This window comes from Rhinolophus hipposideros (assembly GCF_964194185.1).
Source record: "Rhinolophus hipposideros genome assembly, chromosome: 11".
Lineage (NCBI taxonomy): Eukaryota > Metazoa > Chordata > Mammalia > Chiroptera > Rhinolophidae > Rhinolophus > Rhinolophus hipposideros.
The window spans coordinates 45,487,340-45,504,202 of NC_138057.1; the positions used below are offsets into that span (position 1 = coordinate 45,487,340).

At 39.4% G+C, this 16,863-nt stretch overlaps 1 protein-coding gene across 7 annotated transcripts in view; it reads right to left on the reverse strand.

Annotated features, from left to right (window-relative positions):
• TLE1 (TLE family member 1, transcriptional corepressor) overlaps positions 1-16,863 on the reverse strand; it is an 84,343-nt gene that overhangs the window by 24,625 nt on the left and 42,855 nt on the right. For all 7 annotated transcript variants that reach the window (XM_081067633.1, XM_081067632.1, XM_081067631.1 and 4 more), the window contains exons 8-11: positions 16,313-16,329; positions 4,591-4,707; positions 1,079-1,132; positions 428-580 (exon numbers count right to left, since the gene is read on the reverse strand). In XM_081067633.1, the coding sequence (XP_080923759.1) occupies positions 428-580; positions 1,079-1,132; positions 4,591-4,707; positions 16,313-16,329 (341 nt within the window). The remainder of the gene's footprint in view (positions 1-427; positions 581-1,078; positions 1,133-4,590; positions 4,708-16,312; positions 16,330-16,863) is intronic.

Consider the following 16,863-nt stretch of genomic DNA (forward strand, 5'->3'; position numbering starts at 1 on the left):
CTGCCTGCGTATATCACCATTCTGACCAGCTATCCAATCACAGCAAGCCCCAACAGGACGCGTCAGGCTAAAATGAGGTAAAGTGGACAACTTAAGATAATGAGGACTTCTCAGGACCTAAGAGGTTTGAACTGTTTCCTAACTGGGTGGTTTCAAAGAGAGTGTACCGGGAAACATATCCTCCAAGGAAGAAGGCAATAGACATGGAAGCTTGTTATCACTCTCTAATCACGGCCCAAAATAGAGGATTGAGGGGGCAAAGTAATGCTGTATGGGGACACAGAGAAGAAAGATGAGCACCTCTTTTCAATACTACTTAAAAATATAACTCTCACTCAGTAAAAACCCCACATTTCAAATACTTTAGGGTCCTCTGGTCCATGAAAAATCTAAACTGCTATATAGGCAAGTAAGAGTTATTACCTACCAAGCTCATTTCTTTGGATTTCAAAGAAGCAGAACTTCCCGAGGAAGCCGTGGACGCTGGGCTGCTTGAAGCATCTTTCTTTAGCAGGCGGTTCTTGTCGATCCCGTTTTCCCTGGGTGAATGGGCAGGGCTTGCTCTCGGAGAAGATGGGTCCTCAACAAGCATAAGCAAAGATTTCATGATTTTTCTTACAGTGGACAGACCTTTCTCTTTATACACTCTTATTTCCACACTAATTCTCTAAATTAAAGGAAATACTGCAAGTTCTTTAGATTTAGGGGGTTTGAGGGTATGCACCCTAACTAACAATGTTGTTATAATTAACAGGATGATGTTTGCAAACACACCCATGAAGATACCATAAAGAAAAAACTCTAAGAACAATCATATCCTTCCTTATGCTCCAATACTTGGCCCAGAGGGCATGGGAAGGAAATGAGCGCCAGACACCCAACTTAGGAATCCAAAATGATTAAGGAAACACATTTTTTTAAAAGGAAACAAAAGTTTGGGTCAGAGCATTATTGCTCCATCCATGAACAACCATTAAGTTCTTAATGTATAAAGTTGCAAAAAACCAAAACACTGGGACTCCGCTTCCTTTTTCTCACAAGTCATTCTGAAAATAAAGTTGACAAAAAGAATGGGTACCTCGTTAGACACATCCACAACTAAGTTGTCATCGCTTTTGTCACCATCGCTGTCCTAGAAGAAAACATTTTAATGCCATTTATTAAAGGGTTTGAGGCCCAGTTAAATTTCTATAGTTATGGTATCAGACGGACTAAGAAAAAACACCGGGAATATGCCCACAGGCTGCCTTGCAGATTGCCAGCACTGGTAGTTAATACCCCTTTGGACCCTTCTCATCTGACCTGAGGCTACGCAAAGCCCCGAGCAGAAATTCTGTTGTAATAGCATATCCTGTTTCCCCGAAAATAAGACCTAGCCAGGAAATCAGCTGTAATGCATCTTTTGGAACAAAAATTAATATAAGACCCGGTCTTCTATTATATTATATAAGACCTGGTCTTACATTATAGTAAAATAAGACCGGTCTTATATTAACTTTTGCTCCAAAAGACGCATTAGAGCTGATTGTCCCATTAGGTCTTATTTTCAGGGAAACACAGCCCACATACAGGGCGTGGCACATAGTAAGGGCTCAATAAATGTTTGCAACAGCTAAATCTCCCTTATAATCTGAAATCTGCATTATATCAGAGTGCTTTTCCCACTGGATTTCAAATTAAGAACACAGTTGCAAGTCACTGCTTTTATGTGTATCATCTTGAAGACAGCCAACAAATCTAATGTTCATAGACAATATGTAATTATAAAGACAAACTTAAACCATGTTCCCATGGGGTGACTACTGCAAAAAAAATGAAATAAAGCAAACAAAAAACTGAAAACTACTGGCTGGAATAACATACCAAGATCTGACCTCATGTTAACAATAAACCCATTTAGCAATCAGCTTGGAAAAATTTTGGAGAGATGGCAGGAAGATAGGATGGCAATATCTGGAGGGCACCAGCTTCCTGCTGCAGCAGGCTTTTCATTGTTTCTTCATAAAGCCAGACAATTTGGTAATCAGAGGAAACCCCAAGGTTGCACTGAGTTTGGAAAAGCTTCAGAGAAGCCGTTGTTCAATTTAATGATGTGATCACTCCTACAAGTTCAGGGAGGCTGAAAAAGTCTGCTTACTTTCTTAGCCAAAAGGCCTGATGTCCTTTAGTACAGAGTAATACAATGAACATATTGAAAAAGCGGTATATCGCAATGGGTCCTAATTCTAAAAATGGAGTAGGCCTGTAGTTTATGATCTAAACAGTCCTTTCTCTGATGTCATTGTCAATTAAAAATACACAAATAATGTTTGAGAAATATTAGTGCAAGTGCAAATATTACCCACATTGGTCTTCTGTGAGTCACAAGTCTAGGCCAGAAAGTTACAGTCAACCTGAAAGTCATATCTTGAATTTTTTTTCCTAACCATACCTAGAGCATTATGTGTGGGAGACCCAATTTACTTTCTTCAATGCGTTACCAGATATACTTTAGTCGCTGTTATAAGGCACCATGCAATTCACTATTAACAACATAAAATTACAACTAATGAGGAAGCCTGGGTAATTCAGAATAACAGTCCACTGAAAGAAACAGTTTTATGTAATAAAAGAAAAAAATGAACACTAAAGAAAGTTTGCTTTCTCTTAGTAAAGCACACAGAAAATCAAAAATGCTTTCAGCTATAAAGAACCTAAGGATGGTGAAGTGAAAACATGTAAGCTAAAGGGGCTTCCCTGTTAGAAAAAAATTATAGAAATGGTTAACGTAATATATAAACTGAAATGACAAAGAGTAGCAGACAGTTAATTTATTATTAGGTTGGTGCAAATGTGGTTTTTGCAATTTTTTTTAACCTGTTAAACCGCAATTACTTTTGCACCAACCTAATACAATGGAACTGTGACGTAAGTCCTTAAGTACTCTGTAATTTAGAGCTTAGTCTTCTTGTATTGAACCCTTCTGCAAATATAAACTGCACAGTACAGTTACTGTTCCTGTTCTGCAGCTTGTGCCCCAGATTCTTCACCATCATCTCAATGCATCACCCCAGCCACCCATACAACTTGACAAACTAGTACACGCCTTACCAAACAGTCTCACAGAGCTATAGACTGTGGCTCACTCACTACTAAATAACTTACATACATGAACCTCATGCAGAACAACTTGGAATGGCATTGGCAAATTTCCAAACTCCTGCTTGTTATGGGCCTTCTCACTAACTCATTAACAATTGATGCCGTATAAAAAAGGACCTGCATTGGACACAGATTCTGAGCAAAAGCCAGGGGGCAAATAGTATGTGCTAAAGGGCTTGGGCTGGGGAGGACCAAAAACTTGGGTTCTTAAGATATTATCATAGTGCAAAGGGTGCATTGATTCTAAGGACCTCTGGCAAAATATCCATCCTAGGCCCTTGGTTTGGGAATCCTAGCATAGTGATTAAAAGCATGGATTCTGAAGTTAAGACTGCCTCTAGGCTCTGCCACTAACTCTGACCTTGGGCAAATCACTTACAAGCTCTGTGCTTCAGTTTCTTTATCTATAAAAATAGAGGTGATAGTACCAAACTCACAGGGTTGTTTTAAGAGTGAAAAGAAACAATCCATCTAAAATCACCCAGTACTTGGCACTAACTTGAGCTGTTCCTCAGGAAACGTTACCCATTAGCTACGGCCTTGAGCCAGCCAGCAGGAGGCAGAGAAGCCTAGCACATAAACCTCCACGTAGTCTGCACACCAGCCAGCCAATGGCAGAGTCTTCTTCCGTCAGGAGCAACGTGAAGTGGCCTAATTCAGCGTTCTCCTCTCATACTGTTCCTGAGAACGTATCCATCCTGAAACAGACACTTGGAGACATGCAAGGAAACTCCAAGTTATCTGTCAGCTGCAACATTTATGACCCAAGACCAGAGCCAACGGCCATTTGGCTTGGTTTGCTCTCCTCGATCTGAGTCAACAGTCCTTACTCCATCAAGTGGTCATGTGGTCTCATCTGTAGGGTCTGAAGTTGATACCTCCACTGTTCCTTCCGTTTTTACCACGGACTTACATCACTAAACTGCTCGCTGTGGAAGAGGATGATCTCTGCCTTAACACCAAGTGCGGGACCGAATATATCAGAAGAGGATCCAAAAAGGTATTTTGTGACACCAAAACTCTTACTCTGATTACTTTAGCAGCACAGGCTACCACATTTGCAAGGAGCAGGACAAACTGAAAATGCAGGCCCTTGTCCAAAACTGAGAATTTGAAGATGGCTGAGAGAAGAGCATGAAAACCAAGGGCAAAACGAGGTTCTTTTGCAAGCAGGGTCCTGTGCAGTGGCTCAGGCTGCATGCCCGCGAAGCCAGCCCTGCATTGCTGTAAGACAGAAAGTCTGAAATCTAGTACTGAGCCTGGCAGAATTATAAGGTACAGCTCGAGAGGGAGATAAAATCCTGCAATGTATAAATCTATCCTCTTTGTAGTATTATTTCAAGGGATGTGGAATTAGCACTAAGGTCTTAGAGTATGCTTATGCACTCACTTAGAAAATAAGCAAGTAAGCAAACAAATATTATTATTTCAAGTCCTTTATTTACTTACATAGTGGCTGGAGTCCTTATCATCCACCTTTCTTTTTTTGATGTCATTGGAAAATTCAGGACCATTTCTGCGTTTGTCTGTGCCTCTTAGGCTATCTGGGACCAAGAGGGAATTACTCTGCAAGACAAAAAAAAAAAAAAAAAAATGAATCCAAGATTTCTTCCCGGGACTCCTTGGACACATGAAAACCCAACTTGAATGTGATATAGCTTGTTTTAGAAAGGTGATACCTACATGGCCTTTCGTTCCATCTAATTCGTGTCATCTGAAGACTTGGATGGCAAACATTTATAGAGCTTCAAGCACTTAAAAGAGAGACCATGACTGTGCATTCAAACTGTCCAAAGCCCAGTGGATCCTTCAGGCCCACTCACTTAAAATGTTCTGTTCCGTTTACTGTTAGAGAAATGGGAGCTTGCTGTGTATCTGTGGGTGTGGCTTTTCTTTTTTCCCACTGCCACTTCCTGGTCAGGAATATGAATGGCCTGAGTAAAACCTGGTATTATTCTATTAGACATATTCTGTGATGGCAACAGTCAACGTGGGCCCCTCTCAAAAGGCACAAAGAGAATATAGGTGGTATTAACAGCAGGGTTTCCTACAAAGCAAATCAACACTTTCCACAGCAACAATGAAGGAACCCTTCTGAATTCTTTTAATTTATTGTTGAAATAAGATTTGATGTTCCTTGCCAAAAGCACCGAAATTTAAGACCCAAAGAGGGAATTTCAGCCAGTCAGTGAATCTTCAACAGCCAGGCCAGCTCCCACACAAAAGCAGGAACAAGGACTACTAATCTTTTCCACAAACCACACAGGATACTTTCATTTGCCTGTGCTGAGTATGAACTGCCGACCCAAAGAAAAGAGGCATTTTAGATATTTGGGGGTCACATGACATGATCTGACAGCTTTCAATTCCCATCTCCCTGGGGGCTAAGGCGTCAGAACATGTTACAATGAGTTCTTTTAAGTGTGGGATTAGCATATGCAAGGGGGCAATTTGTTCAGTGATGTGTTACTGCCTGGAACAACGCTGAACGGCTGTGCAAAATGTGCAAAACCCTCCTTTCACAAAGCCCAGATAAACCCATTCCTGAAAGCTGTTAGAGAACAGGGAGGGGGGCCCAGGGCCAAGAGACAATTATGTTACCTTTCTCTGCCACAGTTTTAAAAAAAGGGTCTGGGGGAAACCTTTGCATTAGACCACCTCTAATGCAATGGTATGTACCAGGAGCAAATCTTTTATGGCACATTTTTAACCACCGTGGGTCTTCGTTCCTAACCAGCCTGCAGTAATAATCAGCCAGGTGGCTGGCTCTCAAAGCTCCTTCGTGACAACTGTGGACCCCATCATGGGAGTATTTCCAGCTCAATCACACACAGAAGGAAATCAAAACTAGGGACCAGAAGGCAATCTGAAGTCTTTTTGTCCACTTCAGGGGCTGACTATGAAGTGAGCTGAGCTTTCATTCGTGATTGTTCAAGCTAGACCAACGACAGGAGGCTTACCGAAAAACAAAAGCAAGGACCAAAGCCATTCGAGACAGAGAAGCTCAGAGTACCTTCTTTAGCAGTGTGAGGGCTGAAAGGTGAACAGGCTGAATCTGAGAACTAATTACCTTGGTAAATGGCTGCTAAAAACTAACCCCTCAGACTCAGACCCACTGCCTGAGGCAACAAAAGTCCTGCAAAGTGCTAACATGCACTCAGAAAAGCGGAGCCAAGGAGGGGAGCAGTAGCTTGCACTCAAGTATAAAGTGTCCAAATACAGCTGTATGACAGACTATATCAGCCCCAAAGTCTCCTCTTCCAGGCTCTGAGCAGAAGCATTTCAGGGCAGGGCTGCGTTGTACTCAGTTTTACATCTGCCCACGTGCCCAGCAGAACCACAGAGCTGGTGTCCACTGGCAATTTTCAAGTCCTCATCACAGTATCACCTTCATAGCCCTTCTGCTGTACCTAGCTCTGGGCATCCAAACCTTACTCGGCCATTCAAAGAGCTTTTCAATGATCTTTTTTTTTTTTTTTAGTGATGTCAAATGGTACTGCAAACACAGAAGTAAACCACATTATGTTAGGAACAATACAATTTTTGTTACAAACGATAGAAATACCTGGACCTGTAAACCAGTCAAGCTTTCAGGCCTCCCCGTCTACCTGTTAGAAGTTACTACTGTAATTCCTGCTTCAGCAGTTTAAATGAGGCCTGTAATCCAAATGTGTTTTTGAAAAGCTCTGAAAAGTTCCTCTAAATTTGGACAGGGTTAGTAATTAGCACCCCTGCATGTTTGAAAATTGGCCCCATTCAAATGGCAGACTTAGACAAGTTACAAAACAAAATGTCTCATCATACTTTTGATGCTGTAAAACTGATTCAAAACAAGGCAGTATAAAGAGTGTGGGCTGGAAAGGCCTGTGAGAGCCAGTCTGGAGCCAGAGGGTCCCTGGCTTTGTGTGCAGGCCCACAAAAAATGGACCACTTCCTTTTACCCTTGTTCCCATTAACCTAGTTTTCTGTGTGTCATCACCCCCGACATCTTCCAGTCCTGACGCTGCTTTTATTGTTGTTCATGATTTAAGCCAATAGTTCCAGCCTCATGAACTTCACTGTCAGCAACGACCGTTTGGTTCACTACTGCCTTGGTGACCCTTGGTGAAGCTTCATGGTTCCTTCATTTGCTCCCCAGAAACCCAACCAAGAGTGACTTCACTGGTTATTATTAGTGGATGTCTCATGATACTGTAAGTCTTTTTCCGCCATGCTGTTTCTTCTCCATGTACTATCTAATGGTTCAAGGATGGAATACAGTTATTTTGATGGTCATTATGAGCCATTTTATACATATTTTTAGAATGAAGAGATCATACATGGGTTACTGCCTGAATATCCCTGGATCCTTCAAAATTTGGGGCTCTGTCTTGATTTGTTCGATTTGGACAAGGATAAGGTAGAATCACTGTTCACATTAATATTTAACAACATTTTATCCTTGACAAAAGAATAAAACTGAGGGTGCTTCACTTTTAAGTTATTTAAAAAGTCGTGCATTCTAAACACAGAAGATATTTAGAATCCAAACTTTGAAGAGGCCAAAGTAACCTTAAAAGACATAGTGTCATCCGGCTCATCCCCTCATTTTGTTGGGAGGATTCCCAGAGAGGGGAGGCGATTTACCTTAAATCAAGAAGCTCTTCCCATTAAGTCAAAGTGCCTCCACTCCCGGAAGCGTGATTTTCAAAGTCAATTTATGTACACACACACACACACACACACACACACACACACACACACACACACACACACGTACACCTTGATTGATTTGGTTGTATGTCCACAAGACCAAAAATATGAACATAAAATTTTTTAAATGAACATTTCACAGCTTACTTCAAAATGACCTGAAATAGTCCCAAATTCCTGCCTTTCCACTCATGAGTCCTGCCATCTATTACCCAAGATTCACCTGAAAAGGGGCCTCAGCGGAGAACAAAGCAGCCCAGGCACCCACAGCACTGGTTTCACGTGAAGGTACTCACTGACAGCATCCTAGAGACCTATTTACCACCACAGACCTCTCTTCCCTGAGTCGACATTTTGAAAGACTTTAATCTACCAAACAAATTATGAAGTGAAATTCATTTTTCAAATATTTATTTGCCACATATTTAATTGTGGATACTTTTTTTTTTTATCAGTATGAGAACTAGTGTTACCACGCTGATTGACAGACTCTCACTCTAGCCAAGCAACTCAATGTTTGATTTCACCTTGCAGCTGGTAAAATTTAAATATCTGCCTGAATTTTTCAAACACTGTAATTATTGGGCCGACTTCTATTACACATGTCCTGAGGGCTGGGATTTCCAGACGTATGTTATCCATTGTTTTAAAATTTTGTTAAGAACTAAACAAAATCATCTTATTTACCTTATGTCTTCTACAAGAACTCAAAATAGGAGTTTTATACAGCCCATGGGGGATATTTAAATCTGAGCAAATCAAGATGTGAAAACACATTATGATTTCAAAACAAACCAAAATTCTAAAACCATGACAATTTTCTGCACCTTTCATGTTGCACATACGGGTATACAGCTAAGTAAAACGATAAAGGGAAACGCGTATCTGACCAGCCTCTAAAAGAAAAAAGACACACACACACTCACACACACACACACACACACACACACACACACACCCTGGAATGTTCCGTATAAAAGACAGAAAGAGACCCCAGAAGACCTATTAGCCGAACTGGCATGACTTTCTCTCCATTGTATGTAGAAACTACACATGAAATAACTAGATGAGGTGCAAGAACAGACAAAACACACACAAGAAGGGACTGACCTCTCCCTCTTAAGAAAATCTGGAATTCTTTGAGAACATAAAATCTCAGTGGGCGTCTTCACTGGCCACAGGGAAATTGTTTGCTATGACTAATATATGCTTCCTGAGGGTCCCTTCTCCTGGCACAAACTGTGATGTGACAGTTAAGAATATTTATGATAGTGAGCAAAATAGTTACTCAGAAGACGAAAGAAAAAATAGAACTTCCACTCTTACAACTGGGTGCACCCCTTGAGTGGTCAAATCCAGAGCTCAACTTCTTGACTGGTGAACCGTGTTTTATAAAAAAACATGTTCCCCAGGAACGTTCCCCGTTGTAATTCAATGGATGCAAGGTTAATTAGATCATTGGCAGTGTTTGAGCCCAGTGGGCAGAAGTAGACAATACATTATCTTCAAATAGAGCAAAAATAAACATCCAAATGCAACTATTATACCATTCCCTCACGTAAAAACTTATAATGTAAATAGAAAAGTCTGTTGAACCTTAGAAAGGACTTAGTCAAATCAAAAGAAATGTTATGATTTGGACTTTGTTACCTTTATTGTGACCATTCCAGACAATGTTGTTTTTATTTCATGCTCTGAGTACCTACTCAAGACTAAGGCAGAGAGACCCAGCTGCTTCAGTATGAATACAATCCGTCTTTATAGGCTTGTTCTAAGAATTTTACTTTTCCTTTAGCAATTTAACAGTAATAGCAGTTCATGTATGCTGAGATATTGTGGAAGGTAAACTCCAGAAAATATGAAAGAGCAAGTTTAATGAAACGTTACACTGTCAGTGCTACCAGAACACTTGTTATAAAGCCTTCATATATCCTTCATCTATTCTGAGACCTCAAAGCAACTCTTCTGCCAACCAAACCTCAACCTTGAGGCCACCAGCAGCAAATCGGAAAGGAAAAACCACTCATGGATACAGCAAAAGCTAGACAGGTTCCCCTAATGCGAAAATAATGCACATTATTCAAATGGATTTCTTTAGCTGCCATGCTGATTCCCCTAGGGAACTTTCTCCTCCCCGCAGGAAAAGTGTTTGTGTCAGAGGTACAGATTGGACACTCATGACACCTCATTTATCCTCAGTCACACTGAGGCAATGGGAACCTAATTTGCTAGCACACTCCACACTGACAATTAACTTCTTGGTGAACAGTAAAACAATCAGGTAACGACGCACCCCATCACATCTGGGTGCCTTCTCCACCGACACCTGGTACCAATTAAATCATCACCCCACACTGTACTTTTTGCTGCAGTCCAACTGGTCATTCACGTGTTCTCCCTGACATTTCGACAAGTGAATTTTTTAACCCATAAAGCGAATGGAATCCCTATTTGTAAATCGTGAAAAGTGAAAGTGGAAATGTGTCCACTTGGCAACCACACCACATCCGAGAAGCCTTGGCTGTAAAGCGGGTCTGCTGAAGGGTACACATCTAGTTTCCACTCAGTGTAAATGCAAAATATGGGAAAGAATCAGCATGTTCTTGCATCTTGATCTAGGAACTCAGCAGTCCAATGCAAGTGGGTGACTCAGTCAAGAGGACTCCCAGAAGAGAACACAGCCATGTAGGAGACTGTATACAGACCCAGTGAATATCTTGGCTAAGAGTGGTATTGTATTAAACCACTAGTTGTCAGAGGCACCACCCTCTACATCCCCAGCTTGCCCTCTACCCACCTTCTCCAGGTAAAACAAAAACTTTGGAGCTGACAATTATTTTTAAATAATTTTTAAAACACCTCATGGCACCGTTATTCCCCTAATCAAGACTTTGGTCACAACAAAAATCAAACCTGTATTTCAAACTGCTTTTAAAAGCAGGTTTTCGAAGTGCTACTTAGGCGTTGCTGTCCCTCTTCTTTCTCCAGCCCCTGATGAAATACTTTCTAATGCAACAAAAGGCCCCGAAACTAGAAAGCACTGGTTCAGGACCTGACTCTGAGTTATTTGGGTATCTGATGGCTCTTACATCCATCCATCTGTCTGTATCTGCAAGATGGGAGACGCAGAGTTTGTTGCCTCCTACATTCCAAAGGGAATTATAAAATGATTATGGTGCCAAAACGAAAAGATAGGAAAACCTGCTCCAAATGGTAGGCATCAAGTTATTTAATTACAGAACACAAACTAAATATAGAAAGGTTTTGGAGGGAGAAAATAGTGTGTCCCTACCTGTTCTTTGGCTTGTTTTTAGAGTAATGATGCCCTATATTCACTGTAATCACAATGAGATAAAACCTAAACATTTTTCCAGTCACACACAAGCCCCAATATCCACCTGGCGAGTTACGACAGAATCCTCTGCCTGTTACTGGTACACACCACTCCTAACAATCTCGAAACTGCTGGGGCTCTCTTTTCTTCAGGGGTTCACCCTTCTCATGACAGTGATACAAATTTTCCCAGAGGATCTATTTTTTTCGGTTTTCAATTCTGTCAAAAGGAAAATCTGCTGAGGCACCAGCTTAAAAAAAGTAGTGTTTTCCACTGTGCCTAAATATTGAAAACTTCAGATGACTCAGTTTTCTCCTTTATTTCCAGACAATTCCTTGACATGTGTCAGGTCAAAATGAAGTCATGAATGTTTAGACGAATATACCTCCGCCTACACCCCATCTACATTTGACGAATTTGATTATCATGAGACTGATCATGTTCAGAAGAAGCTGAGATCAGTTTCATGGTCAAAACATCAGTAAACTGCCAGCCTGTCACCTGGGCCCTAATTTCTATGACTGCCTCACTCGTTGTGTTTTAAAAAGGAAAGAAAACCACAAGTAACTTCGTTGGGCAGGACGAATAAAGCATTTATTATTGTGCGAGCAGGTACTCAGGGGAGACATTCCTTAAGACTTGCTATGTTATGTCTGATAACTTCCTGCTTGTGGTTCCTAAACCCTTAGCCACCACCAGCGCTTTGTCAGTGAGGCTAGGGGAAGGCTGCAAAGGATGATAAACCTTGCCTGTGCAGCCAGAATTCCTCTGGGGTCTGCCTCTGTCCAAAACAGGTGTTCTTTCTATCACCACCACCCCTAAGCTGCCAGTCCTAAAGAGCCACTTGGAGCCAATGTGATATTCAAAAAATAAAGTTTTAGAAAAAGACCAACAAAGTATTCTCCAAAGCAAGCCTTCTATTTCCTCCTTGCCCTCTCTCATACTGTGTTGTCTTGAGAAAAAGTGATGAGTGGTCCTGTTCTCCCTCTGCCAATTAACTAGTCAAGTAGACGAACAACTGGAGAAAAGACACCACCTTACAATAAGTACAGGGAAAGGAAACCACAAGTACAGTGATGGTTGTCATAACTGCTTTTAAATAAGTTCTAAATATGAATCCAATAATTTTAGAAGTCAATTATGGGAGTGACAACATGGTCCCTCAGAGGGACACAATCTAATTCTCGACCACCATTAACTACATAAATATATGACCAGAGACACCCAAGCTCGTTGAGCTTGGTACCTTACTGATAAAATGATGGTAATAGTACTGTTACGACCTCTAATGTAGATGAATTGTACTTAAACTTTTCTAGACCAGGAACCCCTTTTGAGAAAAGTTATCTCTCCCCAGAATTATGCAAAAGAGCATTCTGCATACAATTTTTAGACAGTTCAAGAACCTTCTGAGCCCCATCTCTGAACCTGGCCTAAGTCCACAGACCAGAAGTCTCTCCCAAATACCACCCCTCTTGTCTCCTCCCTTTTCCACATATTCCATGGGTTAGGTAGTTCAGTGCTTTTCATTCAACAAATAGTTGACTGTGCTATTAAAAGACATCACTGTAAAATGGCAACAAGTATATGTAGTGCTTCAAGCAGTGCTTGGCACATAGTAAGTGCTCAATAAATATCTGTTAAATAAGTATTTAAACACACATTCTCTATTTTGCTAAAAGCCATACAACTCTGTCAATACTCTAATTCCAGGTCTTTCAAGTAGACTTATTTAAATGATAGTCCCTTCAGCCAAAATTTAATGCAATTCATCTTTAATTAAAATATCTGAAGCTTTTTATTACCATTGAAGAAATAAAAGCCTTTGTTAGGTCATTTCATGTTTCTTTCCCTAACGGTATCATTCTGATAGTAGGTTTATGCTGAAAACAACAACTAAGTTTTGCAAATTAGAAAAACTGTAGTCAACTCTTAATTTAAAAACAACAGCCATACAGCAAAATAAACCTCTTCGAAGTTACTAGCTATCATTCATCTTGTTCAGAAAAAGAAACTTTAAAAATAGTGTCTATACTTGCAACTCTGTTCTTAGTGCTTTCATTTCCTACGGTTTACATTAAAACAGACTACATTAAGGCTCACTTGTTTTCCAGCCATAAAACCTTAAACTATCAAGTGGAATAATTTTGTCAATAAAAATAAACACATACAGCCTATGAACCAACTAGTTTTGGACTCACAGACAAAAATCCATACACACTGACATTCCCTCTCGATCTATGTGATTCCCTGGGTTTTGCACTGATATAACTAATATTCGTTCAATACAGAAAGAGCAGGAAAATATAAGACCATACACCATTCTGGAATTTTTCAGATCTCCTTTGTGTTCTTTAAGAGTTTGCTCCTAAGACTCCTGGCATTCCTAGAGACCCTAACATATCTCTTTGAGGACTTTCTTCCTATACTTTAACCAAAATAATGGTTCGCAACAGAAAGAATGCTGAAGGTGATGAGAATCCAGCTATCCTCTGGTTAAACCAGGCATTAATGACATTTGCAAACGTCTAAGATAAAGAAAGACACTCTCGCCACTACAATTTTTTATTCTGGAAAATAGTTATTTTTCAATAATAATGTTAACACAATTAAATTAAGTAGCTCTTTATCTGTTCAAGTGATTTTAAAATGTTTTATTGCTAATCCTGAAAAATTTCAAAATATATAACCCCTATAAATGAAAGTTCTTTGGGATCATCAATAATTTTAATTTAAGGGGAGATCCTGAGATCATAAGATATGAAAACCACTGCCCTGTAGCAACTGCCCTTAACCCGTAACTGGGTGCAGAAAACAAAAAAACAAAAAAGCAGCATTACAATCAAGTGACTTTATCTGCCAAGTAAAATCTGACTTCATAACTCAAACCGTTTTATTAAAGAGATTAAGTACTATAATATTTTAGGCACTAATAGTACATATTACCTTATTAACTATTGCTTCTTATTTCAATTTTACACAAAGTTTGAAGAGCTACTTAATTTTATGTAACTGGTAGAAAATTCCACTTATGTGGACAGTGAACAATTCCTCTCTAGACTGAATTAAATGTTTAGGTCACAAATTAGTGTAGTTTTCCCATTTTATATCATCATCACCAACAGTTCTCTGTAATAATTAGGCAAGAAAAAGAACATATATACTTATTCTGAAAACACTCACTGAAATTATCACTGAGACTTGTCCAAAATTTGATGTGAGAAAGGAAACATGCAAGTAACACATTAAGTAACCATTTATTTTATATCATTTTATAGAATGCTTTATGCAATGCATCCACATTTTGACTTGAAAGTTCACTGACTGCTAACTCACTCAATTTGTGAACTTAAAAACAATCTACAGCTGTCTGAAATTCAAGAACTCACTTCCCCAATGAATTAAGTTCTTGCTTACATTTTTCACCCAAAAATACAAATAGGAGGTAAAATACAAACAGGAGGTTATTATACACACTCAGAAATACAGTTATGAAAAATGCCTCTATTAGCTGAACCATGCAAACCTCTACCCTCCCCCTCCTGTCACTGGCATTTCATAGAGGTGCATACAATAGTACCCCTTCCACAACTGTCAAGAATTTTTGCTAAAACTTTCTAGAGTCTATCTTTTAGTATAATATATTGATTGCCTCTCCTCAGTTCTTTGAGAAAGGGCTTGTGAGGTATATGTGCCTACATATCTCTAACTACACATGCATTTCCTATATTATTACCTTTCATACAGTAAACAACAAATGAATATAGTGATTTAAGGTGAAACAAGAGTACTGAGAACAAAAAGTTAAATAGAAGTCCAAAACCTAGCATAAGTTCAATAAATTAAAGCACGCAGCAGACTAAAGGACATGGGCTCCCCCAACATCCTCTGCTGTCTGTTCTCTGGTCCAGAATTAAGGTTTTTAATTTGACACTCTATTGAATGAACATAGCAGAAAAGATGACAATCTTATAGGGACATTTCAAACAGCAAAACATAAAGGTCACCTCCATAAATCAAAGTCGGTTTACTTAGGTTTATACTTTAGAAGTAGTGGATATTTTATTTCCTAGCTATCATTTTGTCTCCCCCCCAACATTTTCCAGAGAAAAGTTGCAGTACTGAAACTTTAAACCTACCTACCCCATCCTTTCACCAGAACCCCATTCCCCTAAACACATCCTGTCTTAGAGGAGTTTTTAAAGTAGCTACAAGAGGGGAAAAATAAAAATCTAAACATTTTAAACTGAGAAAGATTTAAATATCTTACCCCCAAACTCATTACAAAAAAACATAAAAATGATTTAAAAGTTCAGTATCCCATTTTTCAACCATAGTTAGATTTAAGATGACCAAAACATTGCCTTGTTCAGAAAGGAAGGAGGCAAAAACTGTAGGTTATCATTGCTGAAAAGGGGCCAATTTCTCACTTTATTTGTTCCACAACATTTGAGAGATGCATTTTAGATACAAATCCCACAGCTAACTGGCAGATACATGTAGAGATCAAGTGTGCATTATGTAAAATGGGTAAGATTTAGGCAGGTGAAAGATGGCCTCTCTAAGCACAGAACCCCCATCCACTAAATTGCCTTGTTTCTAAGAGCTTTCTCAGATGCTCAGTTCTTTGGTCTAAAATAAATTTAAGTTCGAGTTCACACTGCAAGAACAATTATGAAAAGAAAACTAGACATGGAAACCTAGCAACTAAGATGCATTCACAGAGGATAATGAATGGTTCAGGTAGAAAAACCACATTACTAACCAATTTCACATATGGATTGTGACCTCTTGTCCATAAAACTGATTTTAAGATAAATATGACTACTCTTTTAAACTACAGGCAACCTGGACTTAATGCAAGAGTAAACATATTTTTCAAGTGGGTCTGAGGCACATACAGATTATAGCAAACAGCTTTGCCCCCAAAGCACATTGCTCTCATCTAACAAAACTTTTATTAAAAAGACAGGGGTGAGGAGGATAGTCTTTTTTGGTTTGGGGTTTTTTTTTAAGTTTAAAGAAAAACCAGGTCACTGAAACAGGGATGAATATGTGCATCTGTGCCTGTGTTTAAAGAAAGACAGCTTGGGACGCGCTGCAGGAAGGGGTGTGTTTACGTGCAGCAGGCGGTAGGGTACTTACTGTGCCCGGTTCTCTGTCTGCTCCCGAGGTTACCAAGAAACGCACAGACATGCCCGTTCAGACACAGAGGCAAGAACAGAAATAAAAAAAAGGGGGGAATAATTAGAACACAAGCCCCAAACAGTTTTAAAAATGGCTTTTATTTATATAAGTCATTGCACATTCCTAATACAGTGATTTCCTGAAAATTACAGTATTTTGTAAACATAAGATTTACAGTTTAACCATACACAAAGCCTATTTTTTTATTTCTTGACAGAATAAATTACTTTTCTTCAAAAAATTAGTCAAGTGCAATTTTGCCCAATGTTTAACGCATACTAGAATTAAAGCCTATGAAACTAAGTAGTAACAGATGCAATTATCAAACCTCTCATTTGAACACATTCACTTTCAAATTTAACTTCTTATTTCGCCCCATTTAACAACATTACTTTCTTTGAAAATTACCCAATTAAGCAGTTAACAGTTTTCCATAATATGGTACAGGCCACTGGCATTAACTAGGCAGTTGCCAAGATGTCAAGATGCCTGCAATCTAAAGAGACTGG